The sequence below is a fragment of the Ornithodoros turicata genome, chromosome 2 (genome assembly GCF_037126465.1).
Source record: "Ornithodoros turicata isolate Travis chromosome 2, ASM3712646v1, whole genome shotgun sequence".
Classification (NCBI taxonomy): Eukaryota; Metazoa; Arthropoda; class Arachnida; order Ixodida; family Argasidae; genus Ornithodoros; species Ornithodoros turicata.
In genome coordinates, this window is record NC_088202.1 from 68,900,504 (window position 1) to 68,925,404 (window position 24,901).

General features: G+C 46.6%; 1 protein-coding gene across 2 annotated transcripts in view; it reads right to left on the reverse strand.

Moving 5' to 3' along the window:
* Nucleotides 1-3,711: 3,711 nt before the first annotated feature.
* The window catches only part of LOC135385530 (uncharacterized), a 65,168-nt gene continuing 43,978 nt past the window's right edge, over nt 3,712-24,901 (reverse strand). The window contains exons 7-13 of one of the 2 annotated variants that reach the window (XM_064614891.1): nt 22,267-22,465; nt 17,427-17,726; nt 14,723-14,823; nt 14,437-14,638; nt 9,785-9,961; nt 4,704-4,877; nt 3,712-3,811 (exon numbers count right to left, since the gene is read on the reverse strand). In XM_064614891.1, the coding sequence (XP_064470961.1) occupies nt 4,744-4,877; nt 9,785-9,961; nt 14,437-14,638; nt 14,723-14,823; nt 17,427-17,726; nt 22,267-22,465 (1,113 nt within the window). In that variant the 3' untranslated portion in view covers nt 3,712-3,811; nt 4,704-4,743. Of the gene's footprint in view, nt 3,812-4,687; nt 4,878-9,784; nt 9,962-14,436; nt 14,639-14,722; nt 14,824-17,426; nt 17,727-22,266; nt 22,466-24,901 lie in introns of those variants that run through there. The other variant, XM_064614890.1, reaches the window with a different exon arrangement.

Sequence of the window (24,901 nt, forward strand, 5' to 3'; positions counted from 1 at the left end):
TCCGCTGTGGTGTCGCCTTCACCTAAATCTTTAAACGCAGGCTTGGTCGCTCTGACACCATGTTCGGTGAATTCGGCCGTTGTGCTCCAGTTGTGCCGTAGCGGATATCTAGCATGTGATCGTGAGGTGTCTTCAGGGTTCAACGAGAAAGGTTGCGCAACTGACTGAAGTCAATCACTGCCGCTCCGTTCACTTTTGCGACCGTCCTTGGGCCCTGGACCGACATCTTGCAACACCGTCGTGTCCTACAGCTTTTAATGGATTTTGTGCCAGACAGCGGTCTCCTTTATGTTCTTTTATCATAATGTTGGCCTTGCTGCCCTCTCTCCCCCTCGTCCCCTCATTGTCATTTTACATATATCTCATGCAGTCCCGTCGGCATTGGGGTAGTGGGCCACAACGCAAGTGGTGAATTTCCCCATTCATGATCATCAGTGTATTCGTCGTTGTTGTTGTTGGAACAGATATTATGTTGAACACAACTGGTATTTTAATGGGTCTCTATGGAAGGTCTTTGTAAAAGTCAATGGTGTTCAATCCGAACCACACTGAATAACACCCATACCCCATACAAACTCACTGGAGGTCAGTCTTGTTCCCCATTGAGCCAATGTGCTGCAACAAGGAATTTTCCACTGAAGTCACCCTGATACTGTACTTTTCAGTGCAACATTAATAAGGTGAATAACGTTCAATACCGTCATTAAAGCATAGAAGTTGGAAATTTTCGTGGGTTGTAATGTACTCGTGCTGCAGTCACCGTGTATTCACACGAGCGACATCCTCACGGAATATTCTAGTGGAAGAAAAAGTGAAAGCACTGCCTCACAGAGCCGAAGTTCCGTCCCGTGTTATGTTGAACATTCACACGGTGCGGAATATATGGAGTGACGTACTGTGCATTTAGCAGACGACACTTACCGTATATTCACACGAGCGACATCCTCATGGAATATTCTAGTGGATGAAAAAGCAAAAGCAGTGCTTACAGAGACGAAGTTCCGTCCCGTGTTATGTGAGCATTCACACGGGGCAGAATATCGGGCGTGGAGTACTGCTGCGCATTTAGCAGACGACACCGTCAGCGTGTTTTCCTGTCGTCTGCTACGGAATATCTTGTGGCTGTGTAGCAGGATATTCTCCAGGGTTAGCAGTGTATGTAAAGACACGATGTTGAGCACTTGCTCTCACGTGACAGCAGAAAGCTATGACGCTTTTCGCGTCTTCCGCTTCTGAGGGAATGTCACTGGTGTGAACACACGGTCATTCGGCAGTGTTTTCGAGCTCCTTGCAGCACAAGCATTCGATCTACTTTGGCATTGACACATCAGCCGCACCGGCACCATAAACAGCAAGTGCGCATTCAATATCAGGACACGAAATTTCAGAGAACGTTTACATGTTCGATCACAGTGTGCGTTAAAAAGCGCATCGCTTACCTGTGTGTCGCAGACAGGCGACTGATGCTCCTTGCTTCATCTGTGGCCGATGTTCGTAGAGCCTTGGTCTCGCATTCGCGGCATCGGCGACGTTTCGAAAGCAAGGCTACCGTGCTGTTCAGCACGCAGAATTTCGTTCTCGATCGCAGAAAGAAAAAGTCAGAAAAAATTCCGGGCTTGAAGTCTCCGCATTTCTTGCTTCGACATCCATATTGAAGATCGCTTTCCGGACGGATGCCGCCGCTCTCACAAACTCACTAGCAACAGAACTTCCGGTCCGGGCGCCCAATGAAACCTGGACCTCGTGTTTTCGTCACACACACGGAAATTGGAGGATGTCCACTACAAAGAGGCTAGATTTCGGCGCCGATTGCGCGAGTTGAGGAGGAAAAGCGAAGCCGGTTTTCAGCTCCCCGTTTGGCAAACTTTGCCGCCGCGCACAGCCAAAATATTTCGCGTGTGGCTTAGAGGCATATTATTCCTTCGTAATAGACGCAAATGAAAGATTTGTCGAACTTCTGGTCAGACTCCCTTTAACCTGCACGAAATACAGTTTCGAAAGACGCTGCCATAACAGCATGTCAGTAGGCGTTAAAATATATTACGTCTACTTCATTCCACTTCATCCTTCATCTATATCTCCATGAGCGCTAATAATGCCTTCAGGGGTAAAAGCGTACAAAGAACAGGAGTGCCTTACACGTCGACCGCATACCTTAAAACGGCCAAAATCCTCAAGACAAAGCGTGAATTGTTGCAGATGCGCGACCGCAATCCTCGCACTTCGACGTTTTATAACAGACTGATTAACCCGCTGGCGACTGGCGGCAAACGCTTCCACTTCCGTGCAGTGCAATCTTGCCCGGAATGCAAAAACAATAGTTTCAAGTGGGAGGTGTAATGCTAAGTTACCACGGCGCTTTTACCAATGAGGAACTATTCCCAAACATTTGAAATGACGCGAACTATTTTGGGACGCGGATGGTGAAACATGTCCTACGGCGCCGAAAGGTTCCAGCATCGTACAGTCGGGAATGATCGTGTCTCATTTGTCCGCATGGGCCAATTCACTCAATTGGCTTCTTATTCTTTGCATTGGTGCAGTCTGTGCCGCACAAGATGCTGGATCTCATCGAATCAATTGGAGATCAGCGTTTCTCATTGTCATCAAGATATTGGTCTACCAATTCCTTGAATTGGTTCCTTATTCCCTGGGTGCGGTCTTCGCCATACAATATGGTGGAACACGATATCGCGAAGGCAGCTTCCCTGTAAAATTCCCAACTCCTTCAATGAGAAATGATTAGCTTATACACATTGAACGAACTGGTCGTCTGATTTCACATTGATTCCCATTGAAACTCCGTGGACAATTCATTAAGATCATGCTTTCTATTTCCAGCAGGGCAGCAGCGGCTGTCCGACGACTCGGAAGATTGGAAGCCGATCGGGTTCTTCTCCCGAAGTTACGTGCAGCGGAAACCCGCGTAGGGATTCCAGTAAAAAGAAAGCGCTTGAGTTGACGCCGTGCCGACGATATCCACTGAACAAAGGCAACTACTCAGCATGCCATTGCCCGAGGTAAGTGACATTTGTTTCGCAGTCTCAATGCGCTAATGATTTGAAGATAAGCTGCTACGACGACGCCTTCGCGAAACTCGTGTGTGCCAGCTAGGATGTACGGCCCGTCGTAAAACAATAAAATGAGCAGGGGCTCAGCCACACACCATGCGAGAAAGATAGGTAGCTGTTCCAACCTGCGCACTCAGTAGTACTGGATGACGTTATGCCTTTTGCAGTTAAGATTTGCGTGAAATGTAAAATGTTGTATGCGTACACTTGGAACGCACCCACTGGTTCAAATCGTAGCAGAATAAGTTGATTAATTTCAGCTGGGGGTATTTGGTCTTATTTATCGAATAAAATCAGTTGATCAGATTAGAGGTAACTTTTTCCCACAATAAAAAGTGCTTCAAATTCAGTGGGGTTCCATATATGGCACAGAGCATAAATGGTACCTTATTAGCATGAAATAATATTCCTTGTTCAGAGCAATATTGGCTTATCGCTGCCTAAAATAGTAGACTGTAGAATGTGAATCTCCACTGTAGAATGTGACTCATCCAAATAGTATTATAGTGTCATTTTATCATGAATTGGTGCAACATTACGATACAGTTACACTTTTCAGAAACATACAACTCTTTGCAACCTTGCCTTGCAGATACTCGACCCACTTCCTGATGCCAAGTAGGGCAAGCCTTCCACCTTCTAGCACCCTCGCTCTAACACAGTGTCGTTCTTCGGGTGTGCATCCTTTGGTGGCGATATCAGCTGTTTCACACTCGCACCTCCAGATCCTGATATAACAGCTGCGTCAACGTGGTATGGTGAAGCATATGTTGTAGAAGCATAACTATTTGGCAATACTATACTACTGATGTTTGAAGGGAATTGCCTCAGGACGAGACCCGTTGATATTTCGAGCAGAGACTGTTCTTCTTCTGGGCACCGTCCTCATCATTTGCATGTTATTTAAATGGTTAGGAAACCCTTTAAATACCATGCCAATTATCCGGACGCTGGCTAGGAGAAATATCGGCGGCTCTCGTCTTGAGGCAATTCCCTCCATACTTCCTTGTACTGGTCCACTGGATTTCTACTAGTCTACGTACTGCTGATGTTTTGCTACATGCCACAGCGATGCGACATGTATAGCATGACGAAAGCAAATTAATCTCCCTTGGTGCAGCCCGACTGGCCCTCAGGATCTGAGCTTCCCCTTCCCGAAATAACAGGGAGCTCAGATTCTGGAAAGCAAGTTCAAGTCCTGTGCTGGCAGATCTCATATAATAATTCGGGGATTTACGAAGCGAGACAACGGTGAGATTTATTTACTGTGCCTTTGGACTGTAATCAAGAGTGGACCAAATTTGACTCTTGGTCTCAGACTATCGATGAGAACGTTACGGAATGGAGGTTAGTCACACAGACATTATCCAGCATCTGCAGCGAAGAAGTACGTACATTGTCGATAGCAAATGACCAGCAACTCATTAGAAAGAACTTTTGCCTAAACTTTGGAACTAAAGCCGCTAAAACTAAAACTTTTGAACTAAAGCCGCATTGGAAAAACATTAATTCGGTGCCCTGAGACGCAAAAGCCTTTTTCATTATGCCCGGACACCTAAGAACTGCCTTCCGCTATAATGTTGTAGTGCTACAGTAAACAGACACACCCTTAGAAATAATATGGTGACACACCTGTTTGTTTATTTGTGGTATTTGAGTTATCCCAAACATACTAGGGTTCGGGATATTCACTGGGGTTGTTCGATGGAATATCAATGTGCGCTTCTATTCCACGTAGCACGTGACCCCCCTCGGTGATATGGTATGCCGCAACAGACGCTGTGCAGTTCCTGCCGTCCAAGGGCTCTGAAAATCATTGAAAGAAAAAGTCACGTGTAGAATTATGCAACGCATAAGATGCGATGCGACAAAGAGGTGTAGCCACAGACGAACATATATGTTGCTCCAAAGAAACAGAAGCCATAATAGTGGCTTTACATCCCTAAAGGCACCTGCCGCATGAGTGCCTAAAGAACGAACCAATAGCTTTGAAGCAAACCCATTCACATCATAGCGAAGAACATCCGAGGGAACTTTTCCAGTGTAACACATTGAGCAGGTTTGTCCCAAGAAAGGGACCAGATATTGTAGGAGGAAAAGCAGCTTTTGATCGTACCAACGCCAGCAGAGAACTGTATCGTGCTGACCAGTAGTCGGAGAACTCGACAACATGTCTTGCGGTGTCACTTCATCATATTACAGCGACAGCTGAAAAGTGGAGGTATAGAGGAGGGGGGGGGGATTCTGGAGTCGGCGGAAGAGTGTCTGAAGCCTGAAGCGTTCAGAAAGCGCTTACGCTCGCGCCTTAGCGGGGGCGCCTCAGGCTCACGTTGGGCAGGACCCTATATTAAAATGCAGTCTGGCCATTAATGGGTCATGTCTACCTGAAGCTCCCCCCGCTTTTTCAGCTTTCTGACCAAGGACGTCTTGAAATATGGGGTGGTATTAATCAACCTGTCCTCACTATTTGTGCCCCTATCCAACATGGGCAGCGCCATTTTTGCGTGGCAAGTGGATGGGATTGAAATGGATACCTCTCGCTATCTGCAAAACTGGTGCATTTTGATGGACGCCACCTAGGCGGCGCAAGGCACGTCGGGAATTGTCGCCTGCTTCCGTCGTTGTACCGCTGCCGGCAGAACCACCTGCTGGTACATATCCTGTCGTCGATACGATGTTTTAACTTATCTACATGAATAGTTGGAATAACGAAGGCAAGAATGTTTATATTCATAAAATTCAGTAATTAAATTCAAAATTACACTGCAAAGTGACGTTCTTGTGATGATTTCGTTGTGATCGCCGTGTTCAGTAGGCCTATCACCGGCGGCAAAACGTATTATTTTCGGTTAGATATTGATAGCCGAGCATCAGTTGAAACTGATATCTGAGAAACGCATATGAGGATGTACATCTGCAAAATCTAAATTGTGTGTGAAAATTTTTTTTCACGAAATCCCCGCTTCACCGTGTTTGTTTTCGGCGCCATTTTGAATGGCGGTCAGGTGTCATGGCGACTCCCGTGGTAAAAAGTCAACCAATCAGAGGCCCGGAACTGCGATTGACAGCTGTCTCTTTTTGGGACTCCTCCCAATGGCCAGACTCCCTTTTAGTATACGGCTTTGACGTTGGGGTGTCTGATGCGTCTGCGGAGAGGAAATAATCAGACGATCTGCGCATGGGCTCCGACTATTGTCTCGCCTTGGCTTGAGAGCAAAATAGACAAGCCACGTTGCTTGCCGAGTTGTGCGTTGTCCCGTTGTGCGATGAGTTGTCCGATTGAGCGTTGAGTCGTCTTTTCGTGTGTTTCCTCATCCGTGTGTGTGTCCTTATGTGCTCCTCATACTCAAAGAATATGATTCTTACAAGTCGACCCTTTCATGCGTCTTTTTGTATAGTCCGGAGTCTGCGGCATAGCCGCGAGACTGCCACGCCAAGCACACAAACATTTTGTGATACCCTAAAAAATTCTATGGGGATATACACGCCGTAGGGAGGCGTGATGGCCGTCCTCTCCCCTCTCCTTTACAATGCGGAATTCTGACACCCCGATGAAATGAAACTCCTGCGCTAGGGTCCGAACATCCAAATAACAGGCGGACAATTTGGCCAGATCAACATTCTCCAAAGATCCTGCCACAACCAATAGCTCTTAGGAGAGTACCAAACTCTAAGGCGATCAAGACAAAACGAAGCATCCTTAGAAATACTGCTGGCTAGCGCAGTGGTACACTTACATGCACCACACAATTCCATGAAGTTTGCGCGCACATCTCGGCTTGCGCACCAGACAGTTGCGTATTCCTTGCACCGAGAGTAACTTTTACAACTCTTCCCTCAATAGCGTACATTCATGATAGTACATTTCAATAGTACATTTCGTGAATGTGCGCGATTCTACATAGGAGCAGCAACTCTGAATGCACAACTACCAGTTTCCTATTTTATTTAGAAGGAGTCTATTTTATTCTGCAACACTTCACCATACATGGAGGGGGTGGAGGCTCTGTGTGCCCCTATCTCATCAACTTGCTCCGATTGGTTATCTAAAAATGCTCATGTCTGACCGACACCTTTCTTTATCGTACTGCGTCACCGTCGCCAATCTCAAGTCTGACCGTGTTTTTGCCCTATAGGAGAACATGCGGTCATCCTGCAGCCGTTTGGTCTTGCCATGAGCCGGGTGATGGCGCCATGTGCAGACTACCGTGCACGAGTGCGGTCACTATTATAGAGTATGGTCACTGTTGAAACAGCCCTGGAAGATGGGAGCTGAGAAAATCCCTGACGAGTACGAGCAATAAAATCATCGCCATGTCGCGATTGTGTTGGTACCCTTCGTCTGGCATATTACTACCTTTCCCGGTCTAATGGGACATTCATCAAACAAGTATGAAGAAACTGTATCATTAATACCGGCCACCCCGAATGCTCACATATGCACGAACGGGTGCTGTATACTACAGTACGAACAGCCCATCACATATTGTGAAATTATCAGTTATGATTTAGTACATTGTCTCGCTAGACATTAAGGAAGCTTCCGCAAGGTGTGAATTGTTGCTTATGCAGGAGTAGCCGTGTCAAGCTACTTGAACAACCCACGAATCCGCGCATCCTCTGCATTTGGTATGAACTTCGGCAAACTCTTCACTATTGTGTACTCATGGCCAGGGGTGGACAAATGACCTCACGATCTCAACGCTCATCTCTTACAGCCCCAGTAGGTTTTGCGGCAAAAAAATTCAAATCATCACCATCATCATCATTAACCCTCATCTCAGTTTTCGTCGCAGATGTTTTTCCTCACCTCACCTCAATTTTGGGGGAATTTTTTCCTCACCTCACCTTATTCCTGAAACATCTTCCTCACCTCAACATTTTCCAGAACACTTTTCCTCACCTCACCTCAACCTTCTCTCCAAAATATCTTCACCTCATCTCGCTTCAATCCACTTGTCTCATAATTTTGTGTCTCGTTTCACCTTAACCTGTTTCCGTAAAGAGTTATCGCTTCACAATTGCTCTTTCTGTTAGGAATGGGTAGGTGTAGGTAATGTGTCGTAGTTGGCTTTTTTGCTGCTTCGTTGGTTGATTCCTGAAAGAAGTTCCAAGTACCCACTATATTAAGATTAATTAAATTGCTTGGTTCATCCTTAATTCATCAAGCATCCACTACACGTACAATCAGTAAAAATTGGACGTTTGGTACGTGGGTAGAGAAGCTGCACAAACGGAGTAATTTGTTGCGTTGTTTCTGTTTTTCATACTGGTAGAACAGGAATTGCTTTCATCAAGTATCTCTCAAGCGAGAATGATGATGAGCTGTGAAGGTCGTTTTCAGGATCGTGTGCAGTTCTAATTTACTTGTACATCTTCTAATTTACTGGTACATCTTGCATTTTTGTCTGTTATGACCCTATATTATCGATCAATATTATTTAAATAGCGGATGTATTGATTTATAGCCGGAATTCGGGGACCTTGTACCCTTGTTTTAAAGCCATCAGGTAGGCAAGCTGTACAGACTACTATTGACTTATGCTTTGGCTTACTAAGCAGTATAACTTACAGTTTAACTTATTACTTAATCTGAAAATTACATTGTGAAGACACAAACCTCTTGTGCCTTTTCACCTAATCTCATTGCTGCTAACTGATTAGTAAAAGAACAGTGGGCCAACTTGTGGCAATACTGAATATATGCCAGTATATCGCACTGAAAGCGCGTGTTGTTGCCTTCATTTCTTACATTAGTCTCTGGTAAGATAATTGGTTGCCATGTAGTATCGTTCTAAATAGTACGTGAAACACATCTGTTACAGACTGTCAAGTGTGGCTTCATTGAAATCTAAACACATAAAACACACGTAAACTATATTGACTAGTTCGTGTACCTGACACACATGTACCTGACTCGACTGTCTAGTTTCACTGTATTGAAATCTAAACCAAATACATGAAGCACACATAAGCCCTATTCACTTGTACATGTATATGATGTGACACATCTATAATGCGTCGGACTCAATTGAAAGTCTGCAACTAACGGGATTACAGCGGCCTCATTTTAGTGCAGAGCGCTTTTAAACGACAGTGACGCTCATGTCAGAGCGTCGCACTTCAAGTCACGTGTTCGCAATTATGCAGAAGTTTAAAAGAAATGGAGCTGCAGGTGCCCACCAGGGAGACCACATCACTCCAGAATCTATCCAGTTGCTCGAAGAAGAAAGAAGACAGATTCCGCGATTGAAAATAGACGCTCCACATCTCCAGACTTTGCAGGCAATGCTAGGAAATATTTTTGCTTGCTCTCCATTTCGGAAATTTTTCCTCACCTCACTTCACCTCAACGTCCCCGTTGAAAACTTTTGCTTACCTCACCTGATCTCAATCGCCTTCTCGAAAATGTTTCCTCATCTCACCTCGAAATCTCTCTCGAAGCATTTTCCTCACCTCACCTCACCTCAATCTCTGTTTTGGGCATTTTTCCTCGCCTCCCCTCGTGACACGCCCACCACTGCTCATGGTAGGAGTATCATGCGAGTTAACAACTAAAAATGCTCATTAAGCGCTTCTAACCGATTTAGTACGTATGTCACGGTAGAAATTGCGCTTGGACTTACTAATTATTGACGAGACCATTCAACCTTCAAGCTGCAGGCGCCTCATCTGAGATTCACTGTATCGTTCATTCTAGAAGATGTACTTACCACTGATGAGGAACTTTATGTCTGTCACCGCATCCACTACAGTCGTTTCTTCCGCGCATTTCCAGCAGACATCGTAGCCATCTAAGGGACCACGAGGATGCAATGGCCTCTCCCACCTCAACAACATCGTTCCGTTTGCGATGTGCTCGATGCTAATGTTGACCGGTGCACTCGATGCTGTCGAAGGAAATGATGGAAATGTACACGATTGGCGAAGATTCAATTGTAGAGACAAAGGTAGTCAACAGGAACTGAACTCAACCTGATGACGCTGACAGTAGGCACAAGTGGATATCGCATACCGGAGCATAATTGCAGACCACTAGGATCCATATTATGTGATCCGCCTCTCTGCATATTTTTCTATTGCCGTCCGCTGTTAAGGACAGACACACCCGAGATTGGTCGGGGTCCGCAGAGAGAGCGCGTCACGTGACCCTCGCAGAGTGTAATTGAAGCGTTCGATACTCCTTGTATAATGGGAATTCCCAATGCAATGAAGACCCATTTCTCACGCGCTTCTTGCTGTGAGAGGCAGATGAAACTTGGTACGCAGGTTGGAGATTCCCCTGGCTCTCGCCTCGCCGACAGCCATTGTCGTGCTGCGCTTATAGTGAACGCCACGGCGCTTTATAAATATCCACAAAATATTAGCCGTCAAGCGGCCCACAAACGCGATCTTAGCGTCGAACGATAGGTAATTTATTCTTCTACCGTGTATTAAAATGTCATACGGCTATCGCAATTTGCACGGGAGCAATCGTTCGAAATCTGGACGCAGGTGACATTTTACAGCGTCAGCTGAAAACGCGCGTCACATCACCACCGTAGAATGTAATCCAGCCAGCAATACAAAATGGTAACTCATACTCGTAGGATAAAACACTAGAGAAAAAAAAAAAAACGTCCATTCATCACACCCAGTGTGCGGAAACATGACTTGAAAGACCGGAAAGAGTGGAGAGACCGGATTGGTGGCGGGCAGTGATGCGAAGCCCCTGAGGTACCAAGTGCTCATGTACTACTCTAAGTAATGATTTTCCCAGCACACCCTTAACACCCTCCCAACAACTTTGGTGTATAATTTTTTTTTCTCTCTTTTCCTCATGACGTGTTTTAGTCTTTCCAGATTACATGTTTTCTGCAAACATCTCAGTAGTATTGGGTGAACATCCTTGGACCTTTGAGCACGGAGGCTGGGGCCGGTGCTGCATGCGGCTGTGGAGTTCTTAATTTGTATTGTATACATTGGAGACAGCCCGAGGACTACTAGGGAGAAGATGCTTTCTTTGTAGTTTTTTTGTTGTTTTACTTTGATTTGTCATTAATGAAACCGCGGTTTGCCTGGTCGGTTCCCCTGGCTGTGGTCCCGCTTGATTGTTGGTAGAGATTTTGTCTACTTTCCTCCTATTTTCACTCTCTTTGTATTTTCTCTATTCCATGATCTTCCTCTTTTTCTTAGCTTTTTCTGTCTCTATCAGTGCTCACCCCTGTTATACTTCGTGTGGTACGGGGGTGGGTACTTTTTCTTCTCTCTCTGATCGTTCCCTGCCATGGCAACTGCGACAACTGCGAACTGCTGCTTTGCTCCTTGCTCAGCCAATGGGAGAGTGCGCGACTTACCCGCAGGCCGATGTCATGCGTGACGTTGCATGAGAGTGAAATGCAGGATTCTTCGTCTGTTATTACGGCACTTTTCGACAAATTCCTCGAAGACGACTTCATTATTCCGAATGAAACTTTGACAGATGTGTACAGTACTCGAGAAGATAGTTTTAGCTAAGTTTCGGAATCGCCCCGACTGTACGAGGCCCTCCCTTTAACAAGACGAAAGCCCGAGAGATTGAGATTAGTTCACAAAATGAGTAGGGTTCAAGGTATGCGCCATTCAAAACTACAGTTGTCTGAATATATCTGCCACTATGTGGCGACTTCTTCATTTTTTTTTTCCGTTATGAGAACACTCGGAAATAATAGACCTCTCCCTGCTAACAAACAAGTGACGTCACATGGTACAACAGCGCCGCCAACTTCGTAAACTAGAACTTCTATCAATAAGTCGCAAGAAAGCTACGTTTAAATATGAAAGGAAGTGCCTCAGGACGAGAGCCGCCGATTTTTCGAATACAGACCTTTCTAGAGAAGAACAGTCTCTGTTCGAGATATTGGCGGTTGTCGTCCTGAGGCTCTTTCTTCCGTACCTCCTTGCCGGTTCGCTGTATTTTCTACCCGTCTACGTTTAAATATAGTTTTTCATATTCTAAGATCTTTATGTAACTCTTTACATATTATTAGTTGTGTGGCCTTGTTTTGCTCCATTCTTTCGGCAGCCCTTTATAAAGATGGCTACCGGGTTCTTCCATCTTCAGGATCCTGGAGGGCGCGAGTTCCTCCCGGAGTGCACGTGGTGTATCCATGCAAATAAAGCGAGAACTAAGTCGTAATAACAAGCAATATTTCGCACACGATTACGACATTTACTTTCGACATGATGCAACCCTTCGGTGGATCCTTCTTTCCTTTCCGCAGTCGAGAGGAAACGCTACTAAAGACACCAAAGCGACTAAACACATGACTTCATTTGTGTGTCTTATTAATACAAAGAAGCGATCCTTGACATTCGTGATGGGATACGGCTTTGTGAAGCAGCGATGTGCTCCGCCCGCGCCGTTTCGGTGTTGCTCTGTCTACTAACGTCATCATTACGTCACGGTGACGCTTCTTCGATAGAGGTGTATTGGGGGGCGTATAGTAGAACCGCAGGGAAGATGCGACGCGCTCAAGACGCCTCGTCAGGGCCTACACGTAGCTCTCATTTTCATTCAAGAGAGACTGAGAGGTGAACTCACGTGGACACTGCCGACAGCCTTCTTTTTATGTTTCCCCATGTTGTGTCAGCCTTATCTGTTCTTCGATGAGTGTTATGAGGGGTTCAGCTAGCACCATGTGCGCCTGGTTTTGTTTAACAAAATCAACACTGCTTGACCATTCACGCTGTAATGTACAGCCGCGGTCAGATTTAACCGGAACGACAGACAGTGCAGGGTACGCGGCCGCCAATGACGTGCGGTGTTCGCCGTGGCACTTGAGATACGCCGGCGCTACCTAACGGCAGAAGCTCGGCCATGCCATCTGGGAGGATCACCGCACATGCAGCTATGGACCTTTTTCACAACGGATTATGCGCATGCGCATGACCTTGAGGCACCGGAGAGGGTTATCTCAGTCTTCATTAGATGGCGCAGTAAGGGAACGACAGAGGTAGGGACCAGTGGGAAGACTGCACGAACGACGCGAGCTCATCGTTCCCTCTCCGGACCGGTTTTGGTCCTTTGTGCTACCCACGTGGACTTGCTTTGACGCGCTCCGAGCGTGGTTCGCTGGAGAACCGCTAGGATACGACGCGTATGTGAAAAATGCGCATTGCAGATTGTGCTGCTGTGAGCGTGTTGTGACTTAGGGCGCGTTGCTGGCGTCGCCTGAAGATCGCATCCGCCCGCAATCGCCGCCCGTGCTCGTGCAATGAGCGGCGTTACGATGCCGTGATCTTCATGCGATGCAATGCGCCCTTAAGCGCGGATCCCATAACAAGCGACACGCGACGCGCTGCAGAATTTGTCGCTGTCGCGTCTGGTCATGGCGCGACTTCCTGGTCCATTTGAGCAGCGACATTTCGTCGCCGAGAAATTTTTTTTTTTTTTGGAGAAGCAATGCTTATTTTATTCTAGCTAAGTTGTAAATTGCCATAAATATACCAAAAATAGTATTTCATTCGTCAAAACGAGGAGAACTTGTGATAAAGGTGCTATGTAATATTCGCCGTAACGCAGTGGCGCTGCGGTTGAAGTTCCCAACGCCCTGTCCACTTCTTCGTCTGCTCCTTTTGTTGGTTGCCCTCTCCACCCTTTCCCTTGCCCACGCGTTCAGTCCTTGTTTCACACCGCCAAATCTAGCTGGTTTTGTCAAACAACAGGCAACGAACTCAGCGACATGCTAAAAATATCTACTGGGAGTAGATGCAGAAATATTCAGCCGCGACAAAGCTTTTTTGACGCTCGTGTGGCGGCAGTGACGTTGATTTTGTCGCTTCTCGCATGTATCTGCCGCGTGTCGCTTGTTATGGGATTCGGGCTTTAGCCTTGGATCCAGTGGCGACGTTCCGCGGCGCTGCCGTCCCTGTGGGGCGATATTCGCGCGTTACATTTGAATCTTACTGCGGCTGTACGTCAGTCGAATTAAAGGTTAAGACTTGACACCCGTGATTACACATAGGGCGTTCCTCAAGAGAGCTTCTGCAGTTTCTGTTGAGTCAGCGTATGAGGTCGATATTTCCCACGTCTCCCCATCGTCCAGTGTCAGTCTGTATGCACTGTTGCATGCGACACGCGCGTCTACTAGTGCTTACAAAGAAAGACGTCACGTCTACTGGGGTTCCTACACAGCTAGTCAAACACCTTGAGCCTGGGAAGAGCGATCTGCTGGAATCTACAAGCACATCAATGGTACACGTAGCCCGGACTGTTGTTTATGGAAACTGAATCATTTTTTCTGAACTCACCTCAGTCCCATGGCTCAGCATTTTTCAAATTTATATTCGCAGCAACATCAACATTACCTCGGTGCCTACTACTCTGGGGTATGAGTCTTCTTACCATAAATTGGCGTTGAGAAAGCAATGGTGCTGTCGGAACCACACCCATTGTCGTTGCAGCCTCTTACAAACAAGTTGTAGGTCGTGTAGTACTCAAGGTTCCAAAGGATGAGCGATCCCTTTGTTGTCACACTGTCATATACGTGGGCGTTGCAATGGGCTGACGTTGTGCAGTTCAACCAGGTGCCGTTCTCCAGTGAGATCTGTTAACATGTTGGTATGTTTCGTCTCAGTTACAGGTGCACAACAACGCGTGGCAGCAGAGGTCTAGCGCTCCATAAACAGACCTGAATGTAGGCTAACGTGCTATTGTAGAAGGCCCATTCAACGTGGAGTCGGCAAGGAGGAGTGAGTACATGGTAGAGGTGCAACATGGGGCTTGCAGGAGCTGTATGTAAACAATGAATTATTATTAAAGGAAAAGAGACGAATCACTGATAACTCTGGGAATAACTTCTCGCAAGGTTTTCGGTCACAGTTCTGTGCTTTTCTCCACATGTCATCCAATATTTGTGACATTAGCTACCATTGTGCCAGCAGCAACTAGTCTGTATGCTTCCTGAACAGGGTTGTACCCTGCGCAGTCTGATAGGAAAGTTTTCCTTGCTTTCCTGTACCTTTCTATATGACAACAGTCATCAACCTACACAATTTCCAATTATCTTGAACATGACAAGAGATGAAGAAGAGCAAAACGGTGAATTAACGTCACTTCGCTGATCATTGAATTGAAACAATGAAAATTACCAGGAACTCGGGTGTATAGGTCTGCAGTCTAAATCAGCTTGAAAATGCCGAGCTCGAGCATGCGTATAACTGAACTTTACAGCGTGGATCTTTGAAAGGCTGTGTATCGCGCAATTATAAAGTTACATTTTTCTGGTTCGCTCATGAGCATACGTATTCATATTTCGGAAGAAATAGAACTATCGGCCGGGCAATGAGACGGTTCGAATGCAGCTAATTGAATAGGTGAAGTGAATAATGAAGAAATCTGGAAATTTATTCCTTAAAGAATGACCAAGCGCAATTAATTGAGCGTTGGACGCAAGTTTGTACAGAAATAAAACAAGAAGGTTCCGCAAAATAGAACTATAGGCAGAATAGGTACACAAATGCAGTCGACGCCAACTTGGGTGCGGACTGCGAGAGGAACTGCTGTATTCTTCCATATTACCGCCAGCAATGGCAATGAACCTCCCCAGTCATCATTGTTAAAATCAGGTTCAACAACGACAACTTTATTTAATGATGATGAATGGGGAGTTTCATCGCCAGGGACGATACCCTACCTCTATTGCTGGTGGTGCTGTGATGGAACAACGAGTCGCCTCACAGTGAGGACCGAAGTCGAACGGTGTCCACAAATGTTCAGAAAGGTCGGTTTTCGTTTTGCAATCCTCAACAATTGTTTGCCGCTTTCGTGTGGTTATTGGGATCAACTGCTCGTTTTCGTGCGCAGCATGTTGCACAGAACTTAGGATCAGTGCACTTTTCAAAAAAAAAATATATATAATACATACAGTCGACCCGCGTTTATCCGGACTTCATTTATCCGGATCCTGCGCTATCCGGACAAAAAAGCATGGGGACGGATTTCTCCCCATGTATTTCGCCCTCGTTTATCCGGACTTCAGCTTCCGGACTCGGACGAGAATTCCAGGGAACAGAAGTGACTAATACCCAACAATCGGCTTCAGTTATCCGGTCATTGTCCAGGAATGACAATTGGCCCACACCTAGTCAATCGAGGTCGAGAACCCTGGTCGTGGCCTTCTTTTTACTGACACAAAGACGGTGTTGCTAGGAATAATTTTCTCCCTTTCCGACTTTGAACGTTAAACAAAAGTAATCCACCCCCCCTGAGCAGTCTGGTCATTTCAGACTAAGAAGGTCCGCAACGAGGACCCCTGCGCTGCAATCATAGATGACGACATCGTCAGTGTCGTCGCTTCCGATAGTGTTCAAGAAGAATCGGATGATGAAAGCGTGGATGGCACCAGCTGTGACGGTAGAAAATGCGCGGGCGGCACTGAGAACAGCGCTATTATATTATTTTTCGAGCAACAGAACAATATTTCGCAAGTCAATGTCATTCGCAAAGGTTTGCAAGAACTGCATGCGTATATTCGAATGAAACAGATGACAATGGATAGTTTGCTGTGTAATGGTCAATAAAGATGTCCTTTTAGGATCACTTTGGATTTTCGTGTTTCACTTATTCGGTTCCCCCGCTATACGGACATTTTCACAGGAAACGAAGCCGTCCGGATAAACGCGGGTCGACTGTATATGAATATATGAAACTATATATATATAAATGAAGGAATGAAAGGCAAACAATGAAGGTAGGGGAAGCAAACAAAGGGGCGATTTATTACAATTTAAACGATTTGAAAGATATCTAGGGGTATGGTCAACGTTGCGGCGGAAGCTCCGCCTTAGTCCTGACGAGGGCGGGGCTTCCGCCGCAACGTTGACCATGCCCCTAGATACCTTTCTAATAGTTTAACTGGTAATAAATCACTCTTCTTTTGCTTCCCCCCCTCCTTCGTTGTTTGCCTTTCATTCCTTCATGACTGCATTTACTTAGTGGCCTTCTGAACTTTTATCCTTCCATTGTTTTTTCTTCCTTTTTTTGCCGACTTCCACAAGTGCTTTACTTATTCCTATCTCAATGTGCATGTATACAAATAAGAAGAACAAGAGGCAATTGTTGAAGGTCAATACTTTCGTTTGAATGGTTCATAATGGCAATACAGTTCGCATGCTATCAGCTGGTGCCGTAGGGTGTTCGCATGTGTACGGAGAAGAAAGAAGGCGTACTGTGTGTACAGTCAAGAAAAATAAAAATAAAACAGAGTGAAGGCTGCGCAGTCAGCACATGCCTTGTGCAGGTTTCAGAGCGTGCAATGCAGGTACTGTGCCCAAGTTTTGGGAGGTGGATGTTTCGAAGTTTCCCTTCGTCTACGATAAACTATGTTGACTTACCAATGGTCCAAGTAGACACCTGTGCTTCACCCACTGAACCGAGTTCAATAGCTCCATCACGTGTCTTTATTCTTGGTTGCACCTTGACGTTGTACGTCGTGCCCGGTGTGAGACCTGTCACTGTAAGCGACGCTTTCGACAACTGTACCAAGCGACAAGAAGTCGAAGATTTGACGCAATATCTAACCCAGTATCCGTCTATGGACGTCAAATTGTAGTTTTCTATAGTCCAGCGGACGTAGAATGAAGTAGGACTCGTCGCTGCAACCGACGTTATTTTGACAACCGGATCCCCTGGAACTGAGTAAGGGACATGACGACGTAAGTTAAGCACTAGCATTCAGTTCACCCCATGAAAGTGAAGAGAGTTGGAGGACATCACCGGAAGCGCCAACGTCTGGGGAATATTAACAAAAACTGTTCGTTCATCCATCGACAGCCACTACGTGAATGCTGAAAACAGCCTATGTCCTGCAATTCAACATAACAGACCACCATAATGACGGTTTGAGCAAAAGGTCAGTGCCTGTTCCATTCTCATATGCTGCCAGTGTCGTTTTCATAGCTATTTATTATTATTGACCCGCATACCTCGAATGCTCATTCATACATTCATACATTCATTCCTGCAGTATACTGCACATCGGCTCACTTGCTTCGCGCACTCAGAACTTGTGCAACTAAGAAAAAGTGCAACTTGTTCGCAGAAATGCTTGCTTTCTTGGCCTAAGGGTGAAATCACGAAACGAATCTACGAAATCAGGAACAACGAACACGAACGACCAATCACGAAACAGTAAATAAAATGTTTCTGTAACAACAACAATGCATCCAGATTCTGTAAGACATTCAGTCGTGTGCCAACAAATGGAATGATGAGACTTGCTTGCTTCGATACTGCACAACGGCAGCAGGAAGTTGCTTACATGTAATATTATAAGATATACGTCTAGAAGAGATTTTACTTTCTCTATTCGCAAACGGTGAGCTCTATAGAGCGGGCGATAATACGTCAAGCATCGATAAAACCTGCCGACAGTGGCACCACCTCTTACTGACTAATTTTACGGAAGTTAAGATGACGGGTCGTTAGTGAGAATAAAATGTTCTTCTTATCGGAACTTCATACAGCGGAGACATGGCTTGTAAGTTGCGTCGAATAAAAGTTGGTACCGATACGTTCCATAGCAGTGGAACTCCGATAAACTTGTAAATGAAAATAAAATTTGAACTGCAAATTAACCGGAGCACATTCGCGAAAAACCACCTTCGGTCCATCACCTGAAATGTGATATACTAGTTTCGCGGGCCGATAACCCTGGATGCCAGGGGCCTGGCCAACCGATGTCATATGATTTTCATAATTTTCATCTCAGCCGTTCATCGCCATTCCAAGGAAACGGAGTGTCCTTTCAATTGATTCACTTCACAATTTCTTTTCTTTGCGATGGAAACTGATGTGGTATATGAGACAATTGATAATAGGTAATCCAGAAGATGTGGGTTGGAGTCCTACAGCTGGCTAACCTTTTCAGTGACTTCCATCTTTCATTGATGTGGTGTGTTCATGTCTGTTATATGCCATATTACTCGTTAGGGAAGTTCCAATTTTGAAGCAAGGACGGATTCACATCAATGATTTTGGTATCGCGATATTGCCCAATTCGGTCCTTGGAGGGCGTTAACGATCATGTAAACTGTATCAGTGTCGGATGGAAGACAGACAGTAAACAAAGCGCGCGCACGCGCACACACACACACACACACACACACACACACACACACACGCACGCACGCACACGCACACGCACGCGCACGCACGCACGCACGCACGCACGCACGCACGCACGCACGCACGCACGCACACACGCACGCACGCACGCACGCACGCACGCACGCACGCACGCACGCACGCACGCACGCACGCACGCACACACACACACACACACAGACAGACAGACAGACAGACAGACAGACAGACGTGCTCGTTGAACCAAGGGCAACCGTGCAGCCCGCAACGCAACGGCAAGGAGAAGAAGTCCGCTTCTCGAGACATTCACAGACACTCAAGAGATTCAACCTCTCCGCGTGTTTTAAATTTACATATCCCCCTCACACGCAGACAAACACATTCAAGATCTCGCATCGCACAGGCGGTGGATTAATAGAGAAAAAAAGGCTAATCCAAAAATTGACATTTCTCGCTCAGCAAGTTGAAAGGAGCTAAATTAGGTGCTGTAATCCATTCTTCGAGTGTCGGGCAAGTGAGGTGATGTCGAATCGGAATAGGAACCGCAAATCTTGCATTGACGTATATTCAGAAGTGAGTCCCTCATATTCAATGAAACGAGGGATCTAAAGAATTAGCGGTCTTCCTGCTGATGCAGCGAGGAGCAAAACGATAACAATCGTTGAACTGTGAAGAAAACAAGGATATAATTTTAAATTGCGCGTAATGGTTTGCAGGCATGTGTCAAATGTGCGAGCAGAACTGCAATGTATAGGACTAAGTGCTGTTGCGCTTTACAAATCAGAACGTTTCAGTGTGTCAAGTTCGCAATCGAACTCAATGTCGTGGCCTATCTCCATGGCCACGCGGTGGAACTGAGGCCGGAGTTAGAGGCGCGTGGCCATCTTCGTCGTTGTCCACGGCCCGCTGCAGTGCTCCCCCCTCAGACGCGCAGCGGCGAGAAAGAACGAAGAGGCACGTCTAAACCGGAGGGAGAGAGCAAGAGCGACCGTGGATGACGCGCACTGCTGGACATGTCCACGGCCCGACACACCACACGTTGCGTGAAACGGTCGATGAGCGGGGAGGAAGCTGCAGAGATGAGGCTTGCCGAAGATGATCGGTGAAGTCGTCGGGCGTCAGAGCCGTGTGTCGTAGTCGTGGCCTGGGTGCCGCAACTGGCACGGGAGCGAGAGCTCATAGGGTCGATCCCAGGACTAGCGAGGCTGCGTTAGCCGTGTGGGCTGCCGAGACGCCGGCTGAAAACGTGTCGTGGCGTCGGCTGCCGCTGCTCGTTGTCCTTGCCGTGGACACCGTGTCCGCCGTGGACGCCGTGTCCTCGTCCGTGCCGTGGCGTCTGCTGCCGTGGCGTCGGCGCCGAAACCGGCAGGCGAGCACGTTGCTCTGGTGTCGCGGCCGGCAGCGGATGAGCGTCGAGATGCAGGAAATGAAGCTTTCGGTCGTGAGTGTGCTGGAAGCCGCGGATAGCGCAGGTCGGTCTCTGGAAGCCGTGAAGCGATGGTCGGTTGGCGGATGGGATGATCAGTGAGCGGTCGCGTCGTTGCGTGGTCGGTCGGATCGGCAGCGGATGGAAATGGCACGGGAGCGGTGGGCGTGTCGCTGGTGGTCGAGAGGTGAAGGGTGGTCGTGGTGAGTCGAGTAATGGCGGTGGCTTCCAGGGATAGCGTGTCGTGGTACACTCTAAGAAATAAAACTCCTTTTTAGGTGTATTACGGGTTATTTTGGGTGTATCAATTGCTTTACTCCCTTATTACACCCTCAAGAAAAAGAATACACCATATTTCTGGTCTGAAATGGGTGTAATATGTGTATGTCTGGTCTGAAATGGGTGTAATTTGTGTATGTCCACTCTGCAGGGTGTAATTTCGAGAATTGGTGTGAAAAATGTGTAGTGGCCATCAAATTTATAATGCTTCGCTACTACAGGTCTGGCAACAGTGTGCTGTTGCTCGTCGATGGTGTGGTCAGAAATTTGGGATGGTGAAGGGCCGAATTGCGCCGAACTTGATGTTCATCGTTCTGGTCACCAGATGTAGAGAACGTGGAGTTCCTCTACAGGTGCATGGACCGCACTAAATTATTTTTTCCCGTGTATTTGGCGAGCCATTGAGTTGAATTATCGAAAGCATTCACGCGTTATCTGTGTGGATGACGACAGGCCTAACTGGATTTACCGCAACGCATAGACAACGGCCACCAACGCATCGGCGGAAAGTTTTCAATCTGTCGGAGCGAGCCGAGTCACAACCCTACCCCCCCCCCCACACACACACACAGAGCTCGGATAGGGTGTCGGGGGTTCCGTACTGTAACGTTGTGAGGCAAACTTTTGCAGGATTTTCATGTTCACTCGCATGAAACACGCGATGCTTGGGATATCCCTCGAAACGTTCATCTCAAGTGCGTCAACTTTGCGGAGGCGGTCTGGACCCCCTGGAAAAGCTCCGGGGAGTGGGCCCCCAGCCCCCACGCAGTCGGCGCCTACGCACCATTATTGGAATTCCGACAACGAACGTTTGTTCATGTCGGCAGGCACACGCCACGAGGAAGCAAGACGTGGCTCTCCCGCCTTGGCACTCTGCCATAAACGCTTCCGCGCCCACGGTTCCCGTCGCGCCTTCTATTGTCTGAGATTAGTTTTCAGCGCAGGCAAAATGAATTTCCCGGGGAGTAGCCCAGCAACGCTATCGCATCAGAACACTTGAGTTACATGGCAGTGAGCTCCAGCTGGCTCCAGCGCGACCCTGATGATGATACCCAGCTGTGGCATTGCAAACAAACGCGCGTTCCTGCATGCCCCACGGGACCAATATCTCATTCCGTGTTTCCATCTTAACGCCTCCATGTAAATTTTCAGTAAGACGCGCCCACTACTCAATCCACTCATTCAACGCAAAGCTTGTGGACGACCTCATCGACCAGATCAACATGAAGGGTCCGGTATAATTCAGTCACGACACAAAACTACACGACGCTGATCGCCCGGAACACGAGTCGAACTATTTTTTATGCAAACGTCCTATTTCTACACATGTACACACTGCTAAACTCTATCTATGGTACTTCTGTACATTTTGCTCAAAGCATTACCTTGGCCTGCTTCATCGATTCTCATCGTAACATTGTCGCTGCACTCATGATTCCCACAGGCGGCACCAGTGAAGAGTGACGTCGCAGTGTCGGCTGGCAGAAGGATGCTGAACACTTTATTCTTCTGATCAATGGCGGTCGCGTTTGGGAAACTTTGCATTTTCGTCAATATCTGGCTCTGCCCGTCACCGTAGGTAACCTGGAGGTAGAGGAGCAGTTAACGGTACGCCGAATACGCTTCGAAACGCTTCATACGAGCAAATGTGGGTGCATAATCTGATGCTGTGCTGTGGCCAACATCAGATTATGCGCTCACATTTGCTTGAGTGCTCTCTTCTGAGCTACATTGAAACTTTTAGAGCCACAAAGTCCCTGATCAGGGGAGTTTAACCTCAGCATTTTAAAATATTGTTACAACGAAATTGCACAAACTTTTGTATCGTAACTACCGTGAGAGCAGTGACCATTCACATAATGGCATATAATATATACGACCTGTCAGACTCTGTAAAGTCCTTGCATTCTGCGTGAACGCTTAAGTCACGAAAATCTAACAACATACCTAGACTATTCCACAGGAAACGTGCTCAATTTCTTGCGTTATTGAGCAAGTTGAAAACAGTCGGAACAATCCCGAATTATATTACTTAAGTTAACTCTCCATGCTGGCGAATGATACCACAGCGCACAATAGGCATGACGCTGTATACTTGGAAATATCCATTGAAAATGTTTGTGGTTGATGACCTCTTCTCGCTATATGGTAGTAGAAACAAGCAGAGGAAGAGGCGCAGCGGCTGAACTCACAAACTGCGGTAGCCGCGGTGGAACCATTACGCCGCCCTCCACCTCACCTATTGATTACACTCTCAGCTCAGATCACCTTCCCGTCCGGCACTGCAATAGGCATGCCAGCTGACACCTCATAGGCACTTCTGGATAAGCCTGGTGTTTTTCATTGGAGGGATGTGGAAAAACAAGATATCGAAAAACGCTTTCGGGGAGGACTCGGCACGACATTGGGAGGAGCCTCCCACAACTGAAAGGTTGATAATAAAGCCCTCGGCGCTGTCTTCGCGTTACAACGCTCGTTAAAAAGTTGCGCCTTTGTCACATTTTTATATATTTTAGAACATTTAAAACATTGCCGTCTCCCACTGCATTGGGAAAGACACAAAAGGCTATACGGCAAAAAAGGGGTGTGAAAAGGTGACAACTTCTATAGTTACCACCTAGGTCAACACAGCATTTGATAAAGGGTGTAAAAGGGTGGTAAAAGCAATTATCATATATCCAAATTGCTACAAAAAGGCGTACGCCCCCTCGCTGACCGAATCAAAAGCGGTAACCCTATCACTCGTGGCAATGGTTGGACGACAACGTGCTATGCGGTGAAGTTCTGTTTTGAGAGTGAGGTAGCAGGTAGAACTTTGCAACCTTTTAGACGCAACATATGCGACAACTATTACATCCTAAAAGGTGTAACTGCTCTACCTTTTTTAAGATTGTATAAACTGTATATACAAATACGTAATCAGAAATAGATATGCAACAAAGCGCAATCATACCTTAGTCATTGACAACAAATATTCGCAGAGTGTGCAGGGTGAGGCACATCTGCGAGAATACGCGCGGGCAAGGTAGGGAGTGTAACTATACTGTAGCGCTGCACACTCAAAAATCTGCGGTGAGTGTTAGTAATAAGGCAGTGAAAAGCCAGGTGCTTAATTGAAGGCACAAGACGCTTCCTTCTCGAAGTGCCATTCTGCAAGCATAAGGATTGCTCGGTAACTGACGACGCATACAACTACCACAGTAGTGTTACAAACTGCAAGCAGAAGTCACATTCAAGCGACATTTCACCTATAATCCTGCATGGAATCAGGGGACACTGCGTGAGGGCCCGTAGAATACCGCCACCACCAGTTCTTGCTGGGTGTTTTCCCTGGTACTGCTCAGACGCTCTAAGGCATATGTTAGGATAATACTATGTACTGTTATACTGCGGCTGCGTCGACGAGAAAAAAAAAGCTGTGACAATAGCGCGCAGTCTTTGTGTTTAGGAACATCACAGGCAACGCGCCCGAGGAACAACAACAACAAATAATTAATGATGATGAACTTTCCCTACATACTTTAGCATGAAGGAATTTGACTGAACACTTCAGCAGTTTGTTTAGACAACATTCTAGTTCATCGTTATCTACAGGAACTCCCTAGCGACCCCGACGTTCAAGAATGCATCGAAGGGCTAATAACGAGTGTGAATGTGTGAGGATGACTAAGTGATGTCGACATGCGTTCAAAGTGGACGTCGTTGATAACATTTGTTTCTCTGCAAAGCAACACCTTTATTTGAATGATGATCAGTGGAGGCTTTCATCGCCAGGCGTGGCGAGCCATGGCCAGACATTGTAAGTCAAAATTAAGTTGTACTCGAGTTCGTGATTAGCGTTCGGTGCATTTCCTTTTTGTTTTTTGTTGTAAAGTAAAAAGTTAACCAATCATTACGAATATTTAGGGGATTTTAGTTCGCCCGAAAAAAGGATGCTTTCAAATTTCGCAAAAATCGTAAGAGTATGTATTTGTGTCCCTATGTCTACTGAACTTAGACGAAGACTATTCGCTGAAATAA